This window comes from Carcharodon carcharias, chromosome 3 (assembly GCF_017639515.1).
Source record: "Carcharodon carcharias isolate sCarCar2 chromosome 3, sCarCar2.pri, whole genome shotgun sequence".
Lineage (NCBI taxonomy): Eukaryota > Metazoa > Chordata > Chondrichthyes > Lamniformes > Lamnidae > Carcharodon > Carcharodon carcharias.
The window spans coordinates 18,384,581-18,405,935 of record NC_054469.1 but is presented as its reverse complement, the minus strand read 5'-3'; the positions used below and the strand labels follow the sequence as shown (position 1 = coordinate 18,405,935).

Below are 21,355 nucleotides of genomic sequence, written 5' to 3'. Positions count from 1 at the left end.
GACTAAAAAAAACCTATAATATAATCTGTAAGCAGGTTAAGATGAATCCACTATTTCAGACAAGTCTGCAATTTTTAATTCTTTCAGACCAGTTTTCCCAAATACCTTGTAAAAGCAGATTTCCTTACAGCATATCTCGATCACCTCCCCAGCCTCAGTGTTGACAGCTCCCAATCTCTCACTGTGCTGAGTTAGTATAGCTTGATCACCTCCGCAGCCTTTGCTGGGGCTGTGAAAATCTTGTTTCTTCCAGTTATTCCTCATGCAGTGTCTTCATGACTTGGACAAGCTTAGTTTACAACATCTAGCACTTAGCTTTGATGGATCAATAGTGATTGTCAATCTGCCTGCATGCTTGGATTCTCCAGGATAGGTTTCCTGTTTATAATACTGATGGTAAGCCATTCGCTTTAAATAGCTTACTGCAGGTATTATGGTCAGAAATTCTGGGCCACCAGTTCTTCTGATCTGTGGCCACAGTTCTTTCTGCACTCCTGAATGGAATATAAGAAGAATCTTGTCATCTGACAATTAATCTTCTTCTCATTCATGGCCTCCTAACTCTGTCATTTTAATTATTTTCTCCAAAACTGTACAACACTCTCAGTATTTCCTTCCTCCTGTAATCTACACCTTATTAAAGCACTAGCTACCATCTAACCACATTTCTACACCTACTCCCATTTGAGAGGCCTGAGAAATAATCGAGGCTGGCACTCCCAATGCAGTACTGAGGGAGATCTGCACTGCTGGAGATGTTGTTTTTCAGATGAGGCATTAAACTGATGCCTGTCTGCCTTCTCACTGGACGTAAACAAAACCCATGGCATGATTTTGAAGAAGGGCATGGAAGTTCTTCCCTGGTGTCCTTGCTAATATTTCTTCTTCAATATTATCACATTATTGCTCGTGAAATCTTGCTGTGCATAAATTGATTGCCACTTCTACTTTACAACCGTTACCATGCTTTGAAAGTACAGGTATTCCCTGGTTTAAAGTGCATTCTAATAAACATGTTTTCAATTTAGCATGGTTGGTAATTTAGGGACTTTCCCCAAATAGTGCTGTCGCCGTTTTTATTTTCGCACGGTTACTGAGTATGCTCAGTCATTTTTATAAACAAACTGCCGCTTCATCACCTCTCCTGCTCGTCATTTCCTTCCTGCTCGCCGGTACTCCTGCTCCCTGATCCTCCTGTGCCCCCCCGCCGGCCGACCTTCCTGCTCCCCAACCTTCCTTCCTGCTCCCCAACCCTCCTGCTCTCCGGCCCTCCTGCTCCCCGACCTTCCTTCCTGCTCCCCGACACCCCCCCCCCCCCCCCCCCCCCCCAAACCCCAGGCCCTCCTGCCCCCTGGCCCTCTCGCTCCCTGAGCCTCTCTCTCTTTTACCCTCCCGCTCCCTGACCCTACCACTTGACGTTTCCTTCCCCGAACCTTCGGCCCGCTCCCTCCCTCTTGTCAGCCCTCTCCTGGGCCTTTGCATACAGAGAGGGTTTGGGAGAGGGGAATGGTGAATGAGAGGATCTGCAAAAGAGAGAGATGGCAAACAGGAGGGTTGGCAAGCAGGAACATACAAACAAGCGAATTAAGATCTGGATTACACCACTCAGCCCCTCAAGCCTGCTCTGCCATTCAATGAGATCATGGCTGATCTGATTGTAACCTCAAATCCACATTTCCGCCTACCCCCAATAACCTTTCACCCCCTTGCTTATCAAGATTCTAGCTCCCTTTGTCTTAAAAATATTCAAAGACTCTGCTTCCACCACCTTTTGAGGAAGAGAGTTCCAAATACTCACCACCCATTGAGAGAAACAATTTTCCTTTATCCTAAATGGGCCACCCCTTAGTGGACCAGGGGTCACTGTCAGGAAGTGGAAGGGTTGGGGAGGGTCAGGGAAGGGGGGCCTGCGACAGGGTGGGGGAGCAGGATGGGGAAGGTCGGGGAGCAGGAGGGTCAGGGAGGGGGACGGTTGACAAGCGGGAAGATCGGCGAGCGGGAGGGTTGAGGAGCAGAGGGTCAGTGAGTTGGAGGGTCAGCGATGGGAAGATTGGGAGGGAAGCAACGAGCAGGAGGGACAATCAGGAGGTTTGGGAAGGGAGGTGTTGCAGGTTGGGAGGGACAGCAAGCTGCCAGAGGGAAATGTTGAACAGGAGGTAATTTGAAAGAGTAATAAGTTAGTAAGAGGATTTTAGACCAGCTAGGTTCAAGGCTGTCAATGTGTTTTTAACATAATCATTACATATCATTATAGGAATTATACATTATAGGAAGGATGTGATTGCACTGGAGGGGCTGCAGAGGAGATTCACCAGGATGTTGCCCGGGGTGAAATATTTAAGTTATGAAGAGAGGTTGGATAGACTTGGGTTGTTTTTGTTGAAGCAGAGAAGAATGAGGGGCGACCTGATCGAGGTGTACAAGATTATGAGGGGCATGGACAGGAGGGGTAGGGAGCAGCCATTCCCCTTAGTTGAAGGGTCAGTCACGAGGGAACACAAGTTCAAGGTGAGGTGCAGGAGGTTTAGGGGGGATGTGAGGAAAAACTTTTTTACCCAGAGGGTGGTGACGGTCTGGAATGTGCTGCCTGGGAGAGTGGTGGAGGTGGGTTGCCTCACATCCTTTAAAAAGTACCTGGATGAGTGCTTGGCACATTATAACATTCAAGGCTATGGGCCAAGTGCTGGTAAATGGGATTAGGTAGGTAGGTCAGATGCTTCTCACATGTTGGTGCAGACTCGATGGGCCGAAGGGCCTCTTCTGCACCGTGTGATTCTGCGATTCTGTTGTAAAGCATTTTGGAACATCCTGAGGTCATGAAAGTCTCTATTTGAGTTCAAGTTCTTTCTTATCTATCTTCTGTGTTTTTTAGCCTTTGTAATGCTCTACATGGTTAATCTTGACACTTCACCTCACTTTCTCAATTTTAAAGAGAAGAAACTGCAGATGATTATCAATGCTCTATAGCATCTATGAGGTTTACAATAATATTTAATGTGAAAAAAGCCATTGTGGCACAGTCTATCTGTATCTATCTCATAATTTCTCATGTTTAAGTAGATCCGAGAGTTGGAAAGTCAAACAGGACTAAATAACCAGAAGGGACGGTCATCTGAACTCAGTGTGGAAGAGGAAATGCTAGGTATTTCAGGGTTGAGGCGTTTGTCAAATCAGGACAAAAATGTAGCGTACATTCGCACATTGGAGAAAGAAAGAAAGGCAACATTGGACGTAAGTACTTTATAATCTTTGGATAATATAGCACCACCCATCAGAAATTCACCATCTATTTCCATTCACGAAGCTCACGTGATCATCAAAGTCAGGGCTGAGTTCCCCTCAGCATTACGAGTGGGGAAATGAGGAGGTATTTGCCTTTGACGTAGCGTTGTTCGGTATCCTCTCTGTCGCGGTCTGAATTTTTCCCACCCCTCTTTAATAGCGTTTGTAGGGCCTATCATTTGCTCAGACTGGACAAGCAGAGAAAATAGTTCTTTGATAAAGAGTACTTTGGACTGTGAAAAGCAAGTGGCAGTTCTACAGGCATTCTTGAATTAGGAGAAGGTGATCCTGACATAGCGAGTAAAGGAAGAAGAGTAAACAAAGGGAAAGAATTGGATGCAGAGCTGAGGAACCAAGAGTGTAAGGAGAAAGAAAGATAAATCTTCTTCTCGACAAATGTTGGATGGTTATTAGAATAAATAACCGGTAGACGGGGGAAGAGGGAGAGAATAAAACCATGGCAACACATCGGGACACTGGATCATCCTTGTAGGGTAGAGCAACCTCTATGAGATGTGACGGCAATACTAGCCCAATCAATGCGAGACAATCTACTACCTAACTATAAAAGTAGTCATATCAAAAGAACTGCAAGTTCTGTTTTATGTACAAGTTGTACTTGTTTCTATGTTTACTTAGAAAATGACTGGTGACTATGAGAGCTTGAAGAAAGACCATGAGGAACTCAAGAGTAAACTTGATGGATCAAAAGCAAGAAACAAAGTTCTGTCCAGTGAGCTCAAGATTTTGAAGAGTCAAGTGGTGACCCTTCTCGAAAAAGGGAAGCACGATGATGAATTAGTTGGTGCGTTACTGGTAAGAAATATTATTTACTTAAGAAATAAAATAGGAGATGGGGCAACATCGTGCTTCAAAGAAATTTCTTGAAAACAACTGATTTGGTGTGATTAGTCAGACTAATATAAATGAAGCTGGCATTTTTTCTCATTATCTCATGGTGTACTAGTCAACATTAAATTGAGTCTGCAGCACAGAAACAGGCCATTCGGCCTGTATATGCTGATACTTATGCTCCACGCTAGCCAAAACTGTACATCGACCAGGAATCAAATCCAGGCCTCCCAGGTAGCAGTTGAGAATTACACCATCGAGCGACTGATGCTCACTCACTGGTAGCTCAACCGACACTACTAAAATAGATTACCATTATTTATTTACCTCATTGCTATTCTGGGATCTTGCTGTAGGCAAATTGGCTGCAACGTTTACCTAATTAACAATGTGATTGCATTGGTGTTGCTCACTGATGAGTCCCAAGATTGTATGGGTCATGTAAAAATGATGTGGATGTTCCCATGATCTAATCGATGTGCAACGCTACCTTTTAAATTAGACCCTCTCTCCTCTGGTAAGACAGCTAAGTTCAAAATAATGAGGCGTGAACCCTTCATCTTTCTATCCCCCCACCATGCCCTCCCCACTGCATACACTTCTTCTTCGGCAGTCCCTCGGGACTGAGGATGACTTTCTTCCACTCTGGGGTTGTGGGTCCTGAGGTGACTAAAAAGCCCAATGCTGGATCCACACACTCTGCTATAGGTGGGGCAGACAATGTTTACTGAGGTAGGTGGGTAGGATTTTGGTACGTTGCTTCCGCTGTTGGCGCTTGGCCTCCACCTGGGTCTGCCAAAGGTGCTTGAAATAGTTGACACCTTCACAGATGTTTCTTCTCCAGTTTGGGTGGTCTTGGGCAGGAGATTCCCATAAGTCAGTGGGGATGTTGCATTTTTTCAGGGAGGCTATGAGGACGTCCCTGAAATGTTTCCTCTGCCCTCTGGTAACTGCTTGTCGTGATGAAGCTCAGTGCAGAGAACTTGTTTTAGGAGTCTTGTGTCAGGCATGCAGACGATGTGGCCCGCTCAGTGTAGCTAATTAACCACAACCAGCCCCTCAATATTGGGGATGTTGGCTTGAGAATAAATACTGATATTGGAGCTCATATCCTGCCATTGAGTTTGCAGGATTTTGCGAAGACATCCTTGGTGATATTTCTCCAGGGATTTGCGTTGTCCGCTGTATGTTGTCCATGTCTCTGACAAATACAGGAGGGCAGGCAGCATTGCAGCCCTATAGACTTACACTGCTCCCCATTGGCAATGGTAATGTTGACCCTTTAATGTTTCATTGTAATGGGTAAAGAGAACAAAATGTTTGCAATCAAACATTAAGACTTTCTTATGCCATGGGTCTTTTATAGAAACAGCAGAACCAAATGCAGGAGATTATGGGTCGCTTGAGTCAGCATGAATCAAAGAATAAGGACACCAGGCAAAATCAGAGCCAGCAGCAGAACAGTGAGGCCCAGAAGCAGGGCTTCCTGATTGGAGAGCTCAAGCAGATGGTGACTGAGCGGGAAGCTAAAGTGAAAGATCTTGAGGAAGAGATCAAACAACTGTTACTAAAGGTACGTAAATAGGACTTGATCTTCACAGTAATCTGTTCTGAAATCTTGTATAGAAACATTCCAATATGACTCTCTCCACTGGGCCTTGCTTTGCATATTGAATGAGTGCCATTGACACGGTTGGGTCATGTTGGAGTTGAGGACACATCTGGGGATGGTGAGAGGGAATTCTGTCCCCTCCAGAATTGCCCCAGAAAGATTTCTTGCATCAAGTTACAATGGGTCTATAGCACAGAATCAGTCCATCAGCGCAACTGACTATGCTAACATTTATGCTCCATGCTAACCTCCTCTCACCCACATTTATCTAACTCTATCTCAAATACTGTCATATTGACACTTGCTATATTGCAGATTTCTTCATCTTCACTACCCATTAATTCCCTACTTTAACAGCCACCAAATTCCTTTCACTCTTCTTCCTGAAAAATGTATTACTAATTTCTCTGTAACTCTCAAATCTTTTAAACAAATCTCAGTTGGCTCCCTTGTAAATGTTTAAATTGTCCCCAAATCTGTTGCCTTCTCAGGGAGTCAGTTCCACATGTCCCCTTTACTGACGTGTAGAATTAACAGGAATGTGGCAGCAACTGCAACAACAACAAAAATTTATGTAGTGCCTTTAACTTAGCAAAACATTTCAAGGTGCTTCACAAGAACATCATTAAGGAAAATTTGACACTGAACCACAGATTGAGGTATTAAGAGACGTGACTCAAAGCCTTGCCAAAGAGTTGGGTTTTATGGAGTATGTAAATAGAGGGGTATTGGAGCAGAAGGCTAAGGGGCGAAAGGAAGTTTCTCACTAAAAACATTGGTGCATTTTATTCCTCAGCGGGCAGATTTGGTGATGCTGGTATTGTTGCGAAACTCAAATATTTACCTTGGAGTTCAGGGACTACAGTTCCTAGCGGGCCTCAGGATTTTTGCGCATGTAACTGACAGGAAAGGGCTACACATGTGCAGTTCGTCTCTTTTATGTCTTTAGGCTGGGAACTGACCCAGCGCACGTGCGCAGAAGATAAAGAAGAAAAGTGAAACAGTGCAACACTGGAGGTCAGGTGACCTGAAGAGGAGCGCCGTTCGAGAGAAGATGCCCAGGGAGCAGGACACGGGGAGGGGGACAGGGAGAGGTTTTAAAAAAAGATCCCAAACCAAGGCGTTTTTTTTTTATTCATTCACGGGCTGTGGGCATCACTGCCTGAGCCAGCATTTATTGCCCAATCCTAGTTGCACTTGTGAAGGTAGTGGTGAGCTTCCTTCTTGAACCGCTACAGTCCATATGCTATAGGTAAACCCACAGTGCTGTTAGGAAAGGAGTCCCAGGATTTTGATCCAGTGACAGTGAAGAAACGGCGATACATTTCCATTTGGCAGATGCAGTATAATGTGGATAAATGTGAGGTTATCCACTTTGGTAGCAAAAACAGGAAGGCAGATCATTATCTGAATGGCTACAAATTGAGAGAGGGGAATGTGCAACGAGACCTGGGTGTCCTCATAAGAATGCAGATGCAGCAGGCGGTAAAGAAGGCAAATGGTATGTTGGCCTTCATAGCGAGAGGATTCGAGTACAGGAGCAGGGATGTCTTGCTGCAATTATACAGAGCCTTGATGAGACCACACCTGGAATATTGTGTACAGTTTGGTCTCCTTATCTGTTCTTGCTATAGAGGGAGTGCAGCGAAGGATTACCAGACTGATTCCTGGGATGGCAGGACTGACATATAAGAAGAGATTGAGTTGGTTAGGATTATATTCACTGGAATTCAGAAGAATGAGGAGGGATCTCATGGAAACCTATAAAATTCTAACAGGACTTGGCAGGGTGATGCAGGAAGGATGTTCCTGATGGTGGGGGATTCCAGAACCAGGGGTCATAGTCTGAGGGGTAGAACATTTAGGACTGAGATGAGGAGAAATTTCTTCACCCAGAGAGCAGTGAGCCTGTGGAATTCGCTACCACAGAAAGTAGTTGAGGCCAAAACGTTGTATGTTTTCAAGAAAGAGTTAGATATAGCTCTTGGGGCGAAAAGGATCAAAGGATATGAGGAGAAAGTGGGAGCAGGCTATTGAGTTGGATGAGCAGCGATGATCATGATGAGTGGTGGAGCAGGCTCAAAGGGCTGAATGGCCTACTCCTATTTTCTATGTTTCTAAGTCAGGATGGTGAGTGACTTAGAGGGGAACTTCCAGGTGGTGGTGTTCCCATCTATCTGTTGCCCTTGTCCTTCTAATTGGCAGTGGTTGTGGGTTTGGAAGGCACTGTTTAAGGAGCCTTGGTGAATTCCTGGGACAGAAACAGGTCTCAGAAGACAGCCCCTGGTAAGGGACAAGAACAGAGATCAGATACAGATCCTTTTAAGTAAAGTTGAGAAAAAGGAGCAGAGCGATTGATTCTAAATTAAAGAGAGAGATCTGCCGGGAGCAGACTTGAAGCAAAGTGGGCACGAGAGAAGTCCTGAAGAGGGCAGCGGAAGGTTGGTGACTCTGTGCTGTGGGCCATGGGGGCAAAAGCATCCTTTGGAGCAGTGGTGTTATGCTTGGCACAGTTGAAGATCTGAAATTGTGCTTGGAAGGTGAAGCTCAAGTATACGTGGAGATCCAGATGAAAGGAATCTCAGAAGGCAAAGACCCTGCAGGTCGACCTTGGTTGAAACCGTCCTAGCGGGAGTAACGTTTGAAGAGAATTCCAAGGTGAGTTCTTCAAACGTGGAGATTGGAAACTCTCGTGAGAAAGACAGAGTTTCAGTCAGACCGGTTGGCTCTCGGTGTGACAAGCCTCTGAATAGGTTGTTGAGAAATCCATTTAATTTGCTTTGGTTGCATCTGTCATTTACTTTAGAATGTGTTGTGTGTGTCCACAGTTTGCCAGTTGGTTCGTATGTACTGCATACCCTGAGTATTAGAGTATAAGACAGAATTTGTATGTATCTATAAAGATATAACTGGCGTGAAGAAATCATGAATATTTGAATAATTTTCTTGTGTTTTTATTGAGAACTTTTTAACCTTTTTGTCTGGTGTAATATTGTTCATTTTTCTTGTTTAGTAAATGTTTTATACTTTTTGTTAAAAGTTCATCAGCTGAGTCCTGTGAATTTGTTCAGTAACTTACCTCCGCAATTTTTTTAAAAAGTTAGGATCTATCAAGCCAGGTTTCACTCTGGGATCAGACTTGTCCAATTGTAACATCAGCTGGGATCAAAATAATATTCACTATAATCATAAATTTTCTCGAGAGAGGAGTATCAACATTTATCGATGACACCAGATTAACAAGGGGCGCTTCCATAGTTTGGGAGGCTCCTTTTTCAAACTAATAAAAGTTCTGAATCTTTTATATGACCAGAGACAATATCAGATTACTCTTAACCAAACAAAATTAGTTCAAGAAGAATTGATCATTGATGCAGTTTCAACCCAGAAGAGATTGTTGGATGAAATAACCAGATGGCTATCTCCCTCAACCAACAAGCCAAGCTGGTGGCATGGTACTTTCCTTGCCATCACCATTTATCATTTTGAGCGCACCAAATTTTTGCACCTTGTTTGTTACTATGAAATGGTCATGATTAGTCCTCACTTGAAATTATGATTGCTTTCCTGAAAGTCACAACTTTAAGTATAACGACTTTAAGTGAATCGTGGGTCCCTCAGAGTAATCAATGTTAAAGTCAGAGTTAGGTTCTTTTGGACATTTTTCACCCGGAAAACCATGTACATTAAAATACTGCACCATCCATGTGCAGTACTGTACATTCCTAGCTGAAATAACTTGTAAAATAAAATACATCACTAAATATAAAAGAAATACAATACAGTATCTACTAAAGAAATACACTGACCATACAGGTACTGTACCTGCATTGTAGTTTGACTAGGTTCTGTCCAGTGGCAGAAGTTGGTCGGTGCAGTTATCAGCTGAAGTCCCAGGACTGCACCTGCTCTGACCAACACTGCCACTAGATGGAACCCAGGACTTCAGAGGGAGTTCAGCAGGGGTGAGGCAGCAGCATAGCAAGCAACCAGGAGAAGGGCAACAGACCCTGGGGCCTAAGGCAAGAACAGGGAGGCCTAGGATCAAGGGCAGGAGGGGAGGAAAGGGCAGGAGGGGAGGTCCAGGAGCAAGGGCAGGAGACGAAGCTCGGGAGCAAGGGCTGGAGGGGTGGCCCAGGAGCAAGGGCTGGAGGGGTGGCCTGAGAGCAAGGGCTGGAGGGGTGGCCCTGGAGCAAGGGCTGGAGGGGTGGCCCTGGAGCAAGGGCTGGAGGGGTGGCCCAGGAGCAAGGGCAGGAGGAAAGGCCCTGGACCAAGGGCAGGAGGAGAGGCCCTGGAGCAAGGGCAGGAGGCGAAGCCCGGGACCAAGGACAGGAGGGGAGGCCCGAGAGCAAGGGTGGCAGCGAGAGGAAGAGGCACTGAGGGCGAGAGTAGAAGCACTGGAGGAAAAGGATTTGTGAGCAAGGAGAAGAGGATGTCTGTGGCAAACAATGTTGATGTGAAACTGGTAAAGTTAAATGGATATATTGACACTACTTTACTAATAACAAAGTGAAACAATGTTAAGTGAGGCAACGTTACGCAACGACTTACCATATTGTATTATACAGCAACACCAGGAGAAGAAACTTTCAGCTGACCACACGGTGGTAAATCTCCCTGAATGTCATCCTCCCTCAGCTCAGCTAGACAACCTCAGTGGACATTCAACCCAGAATCCTCTGGCAGCTGACAATGAACTCTCAGGGAGACCACTTTCTGCTCGGTGAGACTAATAAGAAATTATGGAATGAGAAAAAGCCATCTAGCCCAGCCCACGCAAAGTTTGGTGTTCTCCTCAAAGTAATGACACAGAAATGTGGTTGATTCTTAACTACCCTCTGAAATGGCCTGGGAAGCCACTCAGTTGTCACTAAGTAACCTACCCAAAGACAGTTAAGGATGGACAATAAATGCTGCTCTTTCCTGCAAATGAATAAAAAATGATGGTAGCCTCTGTCGTTTTCCAGTTTGTGAACTTTGCTTCCAAATAAGGGAAGAGCAAAGTAACTCAAGCATCTAAGGTCCATGCTCTATTATGAGTTGGATGGATAGCTTCCAAACTAGCAGAAAGATAAAGGGATGCAATTTTAGACAATTATACATATTTCACCCTGACATAAGTCCTCAACTGAGTATTCGTTCTTTCCTACCCTTCAGCCAGTTTCTTATCCATATCTGAGGTTTATGATGAATTCCCACAACTTTGACTTGAACTGTAGCCTTTCATGTGGAACTTTGTGAAAAACATTTGGAAGTTGAGGTACACCACTTCATCAAGATTGTCACAATTCACTTGGGCTGACATTGCCTGATAATCAGTTTCATTATTTTACATGTAATTGTAAATTAGACTAATTGGTCAATTATCTATTCTGACACCCTTTTTGAATATCAACATCACATAATCTGAGGCTTTCCCAATGACATCCTTATAATTAATGCAGTGCTTCACAAATCTCATCCTTAATCTCTCTCCAGACTCTGGGCTAAATGCCATTTATTTCTTTTACTTGTTTGGAACCCAATTTTCTCCCCTCAGCCCTCCATCTGATTTATAACAACTCATTGGATTTTTGTTTAGGAGATTTCTGTTATGAATACTTGAAGGGGTTGTCATTCTGAATTTTTTTTCATGGGATGTGGGCATCACTGGCAAGAACAGTATTTGTTGTCCATTCCTAATTGCCAATGAACTGATTGGCTTGCTGGGCCATTTCAGAGGACGTTAAGCATCAACCACATGCTGTAGGTCTGGAGTCATATGTAGGCCAGACCAGGTAAGAACGGCAGTTTTCCTTCCTGAAAGGGAATTAGTGAATCAGATTTTTTACAGCAGTTGATGATGGTTGTCTTGGTCACCATTATTGAGAATAGCTTTATGTTACAAATTTATTAATTGAATTCAAATTCTATGCCATGGTGGGATTTGAACTCATATCCCCAGGATTTTAGCCTGAGCCTCTGGCTTATTAGTCTAGTGATATTACCACTACATCACCATTGACTCCATTTTGTGCTCATTCTTGGCTTCAACCAGATTTTGCATCTTTTTTTTTGATTTCCACATCTTCTCTGACTGCTTTTTTGCTGCTGTGATATTGAAATAATTTTTTCACTGTAATGCTGAATTTCAGCGGTGGTGCTTTTCCAGGGCTTGCTTCTGACATCATCTTTTATCATGTTTCTCCATTTTTTTAATATGCATCCAGTGATCCCCTTCTCCCCCTTCCCCTATGAGATTTATATTTTCAATCATTCCTCCTCATCTCACTCCGAATTTGTCGTTATCTAAAATTCCCCAATTTTTGGGAAGGTGCCATTAGATTGGAAAATAGCAAATGTAACTCCGTTATTCAAAAAGGGAGGGAGGCAGAAAGCAGGAAATTACAGGCCAGTTAGCTTAACGTCTGTCATAGGGAAAATGTTAGAAACTATTATTAAAGATGTTATAGAAGGGCACTTAGAAACGTTTAAGGTAATCAGGCAAAGTCAATGTGTTTTTGTGAAAGGGAAATCATGTTTAACCAATTTATTGGAGATCTTTGAAGGAATTACATGCGCTGTGGATAAAGAGGAACCAGCGGATGTACTGTGCGTGGATTTCCAGGAGGCATTTGATAAGGTGCCACATCAAAGGTTATTGCAGAAAATAAAAGCTCATGGTGTAGGGGGTAATATATTGGCATGTAAAGAAGATTGGCTGGCTAACAGGAAACAGAGGGTAGCCATAAATGGGCCTTTTACTAGTTGGTGGGATATAACGAGTGGTGTGCCACAGGGATCAGCGCTGGGGCCTCAACTTTTTACAATTTATATACATGACTTGGAAGAAGGGACAGATGGTATGGTTGCTAAATTTGCTGACAACACAAGGATAAATAGGAAATTAACTTGTGAAGAGGATGTAAGGAGGCTACAAAGTGACATAGATAGGTTAAGTGAGTGGGCAAAGACCTGGCAAATGGAGTATAATGTGGGCAAATGTGAAATTGTCCATTTTGGCAGGAAGAATAAAAAAGAAGCATAGCGTCTAAATGGTGAGAGATTTCAGAGCTCTGAGATTCAGAGGGATCTGGGTGTCCTAGTGCAGGAATCGCAAAAGACTAGAATGCAATAAAGCAAGTATTTAGGAAAGCTTAATTGAATGTTATTGTTTATTGAAAGGGAAATTGAATACAAAAGTAGGGAGGTTATGTTTCAGTTGTACAGGGCACTGGTGAGACCACATCTGGAGTACTGTGTACAGTACTCCCAGTACTGTGTCCAGTACAGTCTCCTTATTTAAGGAAAGATGTAAATATATTAGAAGCCGTTCAGAGAAGGCTTACTAGGCTAATACCAGGAATGGGCAGTTTGTCTCATGAGGAAAGGTTGGACAGATTAGGCTTGTATCCACTGCAGTTTAGAAGACTAAGAGGTGACTTGATCGAAACCTTTAAGATCCTGAGGGGTCTTGACAGAGTGGATGTGGAGAGGATGTTTCTTCTTGTGGGAGATTCTAGAACTAGGGGTCATGGTTTAAAAATAAGAGGTTGCTCATTTAAGACAGGGCTGAGGAGAAATCTTTTCTCTGAGAGTCGTGAGTCATTGAAACTCTTCCACATAAAGCAGTGGAAGCAGGGTCTTTTAATATTTTTATGGCAGAGCTAGATAGATTCTTGGTTAACAAGGGGGTGAAAGGTAACCGGGGTAGGCGGGAGTTTACAATCAGATCAGCCATGATCTTATTGAACGGCAGAGCAAGCTTGAAGGGCCAAGTGGCCTGCTGTTGCTCCTAGTTCATATGTATGTTCATATGTTCTACTTTGGGATTTATTTATTTAGTCTGAGCTTTTTGGTTATGGTATTATTGGAATTTTAAGAACTATAGGAGGCATTTTCTGTGTAGAAATAAGACAATACTTCACAATGCAGAATAGTATGCAGGAGTTGCCAAGTCGCCCACTGGCTTTTTCCTCCCTGGGATGAGTTACCAGGTCATCAAGACTGAGAACTTAATGGAATATGAAATGGAATATGTCCCACCACTCAATGGCACAGCCCAGCAAACAAGACTCCAGCTGTACCCCAATTTTAAAAATAATTAGAAGTTGTACATCTGCAGTTTTTTTTTTGTGCAGGTAATTTCATTGCAGCCACGAAATGCTGGAGTACATTCCAGTGCTCCCAGCCGGTCCCCAGGTCAGAGAATCAGGGTTACAGTAGTCCCTTTCTTCAACCTGGGTGGTTTCCTGCTCAGAGTGCCCTTAAATACTTGCCAATAGAAAAGCAGTAAATAATTGGACTCTCATTCAGAGGGCCCCAAATGAAATAGTAGCCTTGACTGATAGCTTCAACAAATGCTTCATCCTGGGTGGTCAGCTTATGCACCTCACAGGAGAAAAGCAATGCAAGCGAGGAAGAGAAAATAAGCGGTAGGGAGGCCAGTCCTAATCAGGCTTGGGAAAATGTTGGCTAATGTGAAAGCAGCACCGATTGTCGGTGGGTGAAATTTGTGCTTCTGAAGAAGTGGAGCTTTATGGCAATATGAATATTTATTTTAAGAACGTGAGTAAATATGGGAGAAAGGGATGATTTAAATAAAAATGACCCAGGAAGTGTCACAGCTTTTGAGCGAGTGTAACAGATTGAAATGATTATACTTTACCCAAAAGTTTGTGCATTTATTTTCTTGATCTCAACAGCTCAGTTTCCAAAATGGGCCACACCCTGATTGAATCTGCAGCAACACGACCACCTTCGGGGAATGCTGTCGGAAGATGCACCAGGTTTGCTCATCTTTCATGTGGACTGGAGTGTGTTATGTTTTGAATACAGGTTTGAATTTTCTAGGTCTGTGAGCAAGTGAAGTGAAATGTCAGCCTGGGTTCTGGGCCCAACTCTCTGGAGTGGGGCTTTGAACCTGCAACTTTCTGACTCAGAGACGAGAGTGCCATCAACTGAACCACAGCTGACAATAATGTGTTTCCGGCAATCATAAAATTTCTTTCCTCTTCTTCCGTCTATCCCCATCGCCCCCTGCAAGACTATTGAAGTAAGGAACTAGCACTTAGGGTTAAGTCACCCAAATGATATTTAACCCTTTTACTTTTCTTGCTTTCCCCTGTGTGAATGCCAGTACAATGTCACTGTTAGTGGGAACATTACAAGCTTAAAGGAGATAGTCCCTTATACTGCTCCTGGAATCCGGTGTTGGCCTGAACACTGAAATATTTTTCAGGCGTTCAGTCGTTTTTCTGTGGTAGCACTCCTACTTCTGAATCAGACAGTTGTGGGGTCAAGTCACACTCCAGAGACTTGGATATATAATCAAGGCTGACTTTCCTAGTACTGTACTGGGGGAGTGCCACACTGTCGGAGGTGCAGTCTTTCAGATGAGACATTAAGCCAAGCCCCATCTCCCCTCTTAGGTGGACATAAAGGTCTGACAGTACTATTTCAAAGAAAAGCATGGGTGTTCTCCATGGTGTCCCAGCTAATATTTATTCCTCAACAAACATCACTTAAAAAAAATCTGGTCACGATTACATTGCTGTCAATGAGAACTTGCTGTGTACAAATTGGCTGCCATGTTCCTATGTTAAACCAGTGACAGTTCAGAAGTGCTCAGTTGGTTGTAAAGCACTTTGGAGTGTCCTGGAGTTGGCGCTATATAAATTCATGTCATTTTTTTCTTACCTTTGTGTTGGTGGTATCAGTGGCTATCAGGTGACCAAAGCGTCTGTGTTATCACCAATAATCTCCACAGTGCTTAATCTGTGCCGCCAGATCATTGGGGAATGCAAAAGTGTGTAATAGAGATGTGGCTGAAAGAGCCTTTTTCATGGCTTTTAGATATTAACTTCTAGCTGATGATCATCACATTTGCAATAAGTTGTTGTGATCTGCAATGCATTGTCTGAAAGGGTAGTGGAAGCAGATTCAGTACTAATTTTCAAAAGGGAATTGGATATACTCGAAAAGGAAACGGTTTCAGACTATGGGGAAAGAGCAGTAGAGTGGCACCAATTGCATAGCTCTTTAAAAGAACCAACTCAGCTACAATGGGCTGAATAGACTCCTTCGATACTGTATGATTCTAGGTACACAGTGATCAAGTTAATCAGCAATTACGTGCAGTTTACACCAACCTTTCATGGTGTGTTTTGCCCTGCAATATGACTCTTTTACATTCTTTGGAAGTGGGTGACCCTAGCAAGGCTGTCCTGAGATACCCTGGAAGTGATGACTTTTAGTTCTGATTGCATTTGCAACTGAGTACCATGACCCCAAGCCTACAGTACCCCCAACTGGGAGAGGAAAACTCAGGTTCACTGTTGGAGGACTGAATGCAGAATCAGTTAGAACATAATCCTCTAACTATAAGGATCTGTGGTCATTTAGCTCAGATTTTTAGACTGGAAGTCTTTGTCTGCCAACTGGAAGCATCCCAGGCAAAATGTATCTCAATCTTGTTCTTAGTGGGCATAAAGCTGAGTGCTGAACTGCCCATAATCCAGTACAAATTGAATTAAAGCAGCAACCTTACTGAGTGGCCATGAGGATGACTGGCAACAACAACTTGCATTTATATAGACTTTTAATGTAGTAAAATGTCCGAATGCATTTCACTGGAGGGTTATCAAACAAAATTTGACACCCAGGCTCATAAGGCAATATTCAAACAAATGACCAAAATCTTTTTCGAAGAGAGAGGTCTTAAGGAGAGCCTTGAAGGTGGAGAGAAAAGTAAAGAGATTGAGAGTTTAGGGAGGGAATTTCAGAGCTTCAAGCCTAGGCAGTTGAAGGCACCATGGTAACAATGGAACGATTAATATCGGAACTGTGCAATTGGAAGAACACAGATATCTCTAAGGGTTGTAGAACTGGAAGAGATTACAGTGATAGGGAGTGACAAGGTCATGGAGGGATTTGAAAACAAGGTGAGAATTTTAACATTGAGGTATTGCCGGACCAAGAGCCAATGTAGGTCAGCGAGCACAGGGGTAAACAAGACCTTGTTGCCCATATCCTAACTTGCACCGAGTTTTGATGACCTAAAATTCATTGAGAGGCTGGCCAGGAAAGCATTACAATAGCCAGGTTTAGAGGTAACAAAGGCACGGCTGAGGGTTTCAGCAGCAGATGAGCTGAGGCAGTGGCAAAGTTGGGCAGTGTTACAGAAGGTGAAGTAAGTGGTCTTGCTGATGGAATGGATATGTCCTCAGAAGCTCATCTTAGGGTCTAATGCGATATGAAGGTTGTGATCGGTCTGATAGAGCCTCAGGTAGTTGTCAGGGAGAGGGATGGTGTCAGTGGCTAGGGAAGGGAGTTTGTAGTGAGACCAAGGACCGTAGCTTCAGTCTTCCCAATATTTAGTTGGAGGTAATTTCTGCTCATACAGTACTAGATGTTGCAGTGTGGCAAATCAGAGACAATGGAGAGGTCAAGAGGGGTGGTGGTGAGATAGAACTGGGTGTCATCAGTGTACCTGTGGGAACTGTATTTTCGGATGACGGTGCTGAGGAGCAGCATGTAGATGAGAATTAGGAGGGAGCCAAAGATAGATCCTTGGGGGACTCCAGAGTTAACGGTGCGAGAGCTGAAGAAAAAGCCATTGCAGGTCATTTTCTGGCTACTGACTGGATTTGAAATTGTGCAATGAGGAAAGAGTAAGAGCAAGGGATTGATTCCCTTCGTTATTCAGACTGGTGAATTAGAGATGCTTTTTTTTTTACATATTCTTTCATGGGATGTGGGCGTCGCTGGCTAGGCCAGCTTTTATTGCCCTTTAAAAGGAGGGGGGTGCCTTTCTGAAGTTAATCTTTGGGTATGCTGTCAGGACAGTACTGAGGAAGCTCTAGTCTGTACCTGATCCCATATAAATTTAACACAAATGAAGCTGTGGCTCCTTTATGGATTTCTTTTCTCCACAGTGTGAATGAAATTGATGTGAAAGCTCTTCAGTTACAGTGCACTGAGTACAAGGCTTTTTACCAAACTGCAGAAGTAGAAAGGGACAAACTAATGGAGCTAGTTACCATCCTACAGAAGAGGTAAGATCAAGGCACGAATTCTTCGTTCTATGGTGGAAGAAGATTTTTTGAAATTTTCAGGGAGATTTTAAAATTGATACAATAATTATTTCAGTCTAGGTTTAATTTGAGACGTCTGTCTAGCTTTCAAAAAAAACTAATGACGACATCACTGACTGTGCTTTAGGTTAGAAGATAGCAATGACAAGGTTTTGGAGGCTGAGAAGAAGCTTCTTGAGCAGCGCCGGTGGTCTGTGACTTTGGAGCAACAACTTGGAAAAGCCAAACTGGATGCAGGAAAGACCCATGACAAGTCTTCCAATAAGAACAAAGCAAGTGAGTGCATTGTTAAAGTCTTATGCCTAAATGTTCAGCTGACATTCTGCTGGATCCCTACAGAAGTGATCAAAGATTTTCTGACATCAGGCAGTCAGGGTGATGCAGGGCTCTGAAGTGCTGTAACACAGAGGAGATGACACTGCCTCACAACCCTAGGAGCTCTGACTGTGGCAATTTCTTAATCCCAACCTTGCCACTTGAAGCAGACACCACAGTTTTCTTATTTTGCTTTAAAATGCTGCTGTGAAACACTTTGGGACGTTTTAGCTGCTATAAAAATATAAGTTGTTCTTACCTCACCCTTCTATGCTACGCTTAAGGATTGGATGTAAAAGTGGAATTGCAGCTAGCAGGCATTGCAGAAAGGAAGAATGACTGGAGTTTATACAGCATCTTTCATAACCTCAGGACATCCCAAAGCACTTTAAGCAAATGAATTACTTTTGAAATGTAGGCCTGGATTTTCATCCTCGAGGCAAGTTCAAGAAGGCAACCTACCACCACCTTCTCAAGGGCAACTAGGGATGGGCAATAAATGCTGGCACAGCCAGCAAAGCCCACATCCCATGAATTAATTTTTACAAAAGGTAGCTAGAGTCTGGGAAATTCCTGGCTCAGACCACCCGCCTCAGGAGAAAGTGCCCGCAAGGGCAGGATTTTCATTGTTGGGGGTTGGGGGTGGGGAGGTGTTTACTGCTGTAATGGATTTCAGCCAAGAAGACACAATGAGAGTTGGCTGAGAGCCCAGAAATCCATTAGCCTGTTTAAACACCTGAGCCCCACAGAAAACATTGCTTGATTGACAGCTCTGGCTCTCTCATCTATGCTGGTAATTGCATTGTTAATGGTTATTTACGCAAGATAAAGAGATTTCAAGTGCTTGTAATTTCTGCTATTGAAACTTTAAAGGGTCTGGATGATTGCCATCTTTATTGGGATGTAGTAAAAGCTATTTTTATGAATGAATAACTTTTTTAAAGCTTTTCTTTACACATCCTACTGTCGCTATAGGGTCCATTGCTTCTATAAAGTGTATAGTGGGTGAATGGGCACGGAAGTGCCATCGTGTGGCATGGTGGGCATGAAGAGGCCCTTTTGAACTTACCTTTAAAAGGTTCCCTCATGCCAACAATGGTTTGAGATACCTCTGAAGTGCCATGAACCAAGACTATTTGAAATACTGGCCCGAATCTATGAAACTTGCAGAGAAGTAGGACACACCTCTCCATACAATGGAGCTGGCCGGGTGCAGGGTGCGAGCTTTTGACACGCACCAGCCCACACCCTTAAAAGGCACTCCCGAAAGTTGGAAAACCCAGGATTGGGGTCAGGAATCCCAGAATTGGAACCCGCCTGCCATTTTTAAAAAAACTCCTGAGTTATCCCGACTCAGTGAAAATCCAGGCCGTAGTCACTGTTGTAATGTAGTTTTTGTTAAATGTTTTAGCTCATGGTTTTACTTACATCTTAAAAGTGACAGATCGCAAGGTTAAACACAGTGAATTAAGTATTCTGGATTGTAAACTCACTGAGCAATCAGCAAGCTCCAAATCCGAAATCACGGATACCCAATATATGACTGTGGAATGCTTAACTCAGTCATAGAATGGTACAACACTGAAGAAAGCTATTTGGTCCATCATGCCTGTGCTAGCACTGTGAAAGAGGGATCCAGTTAGCCCAAACCCCACCTGTTCTTTCTCTTTACCCTACGCGTTACCTTTTTAAAGGTATATATATATCAAATTCCTTTTGAAAGTTACTTTTTAATTGCTTCCACGACTGTTTCAGCCCTCATCATAACTCATTCCATAAAAACAATTCTCTTCATCTTCCCTCTAGTTCTTTTGCCAGTGATTTTAAATTAGTGTTCTCTGCTTACCGATCCTCCAGCCAGTGAAAACACTCTGGCTGAGGCCTAACCAGTGATTTATAAAACACTGTAACAGCCTTTATTACTTTCCAGCAATGTTAATATTGTCCCATTTTTTTGGCAACAATAAAAACCTGTCCCCATGTTGATTAAACCCAATAAGCATGCCTGAGTAACAGTAGTTATCACATCTGACTCATAGCATAGTCACACATATGTTCACTCGTTTGCTCAGTTAGAAATGTATCAGTCAAGAATTTGGAAATGCTGGGCGGTATTTAATGGAGGCAACAGGGGTCCCGCTTACCAGCTGAAGAGCCAGCAAGAGGCCCATGTCACCACTCAGGCACTTAACAGGACAATAGCGGGCCTTACCTGGAATCAGGGGCCCTGGGGGATGGAAGCCCCACCTGCTGAGAGCTGCTGGCCAATTGGAGACCAGCAACTGTATTGAATGGCAGCGCCACCTTGGAGGCGGTGGCTGCTCCTGGTATGATACCCTCCAGAGACCTAGTAACGTCACTGGATCCCAGGCCAGTGTTGGCAGGAGGGGGGTCACGGGGAAGATGAGTGGAGTGAGGTCAGCAGAAAGGGCAGGGGTTGGCACTTAGCAGCTCCCTCCCTTCCCAATGCCAGGCCCCTCTCTCAGGAACTAATTTCCTTTGAATGATGGACCACACACCCGCAGCCCTCCCACCCCCCACCACCACCACCACCACCACCACCCCCTCGAGTCTGTTTGTTGTGCTCCCCACAGAGTGTTAATTGCATTAGTTGTCCACTTATGGACTTCAATTGGCCACAGGTCGGGAAAACCGTTTGCAAGCCTCACCATCACACATTTGACTGGGGTGGAGCTGGAAGACACCTGCCACTTTCCCCACCTGATTAGATGCCCCCACCCCACCAACCCCCCACCCCCACAGCCCACCCCACACCAAACTCATCCTTTGGAGGCACTAAATTCTGCCTGCTTTGCCATTAGTGGATGAATCCAGAGACAAAACATCATGTGTTGGGAACAGTATTTTTACGTATATGCACTTGATAGGAATGTAAATTTAAACGTTATATCTGGTCACAAGGTCCCATGATATGCCCATGACAACAAATGCTTGAACACACTGGCTTTGAATAATTTCACCAGAATGATACTAGAACTAAAAGGGTTAAATTATGAGGACAGGTTGCATAGACTTAGCTTCAATTCCCTCGAATGGAGAAGATTAAGGGGAGATCTAACTGAAGTGGTTAAGGTGATTGGAGGAGTTGATAGAGTAGATAGAAACTATTTCATCTACCACCTAGCAGGACAAGGGCAGCAGAGAGATGGGAACACCACCACCTGGAAGTTCCCCTCCAAGTCAACCACCATCCTGACTT

At 43.8% G+C, this 21,355-nt stretch overlaps 1 protein-coding gene across 1 annotated transcript in view; it reads left to right on the top strand.

Annotated features, from left to right (window-relative positions):
* The window catches only part of ccdc13 (coiled-coil domain containing 13), a 65,035-nt gene that overhangs the window by 24,511 nt on the left and 19,169 nt on the right, over nucleotides 1-21,355 (top strand). Inside the window, exons 7-13 of the mRNA XM_041183918.1 lie at nucleotides 3,061-3,231; nucleotides 3,922-4,098; nucleotides 5,501-5,707; nucleotides 10,315-10,469; nucleotides 14,431-14,514; nucleotides 17,662-17,781; nucleotides 17,948-18,096. Coding sequence (XP_041039852.1) covers nucleotides 3,061-3,231; nucleotides 3,922-4,098; nucleotides 5,501-5,707; nucleotides 10,315-10,469; nucleotides 14,431-14,514; nucleotides 17,662-17,781; nucleotides 17,948-18,096 — 1,063 coding nt within the window. The remainder of the gene's footprint in view (nucleotides 1-3,060; nucleotides 3,232-3,921; nucleotides 4,099-5,500; nucleotides 5,708-10,314; nucleotides 10,470-14,430; nucleotides 14,515-17,661; nucleotides 17,782-17,947; nucleotides 18,097-21,355) is intronic.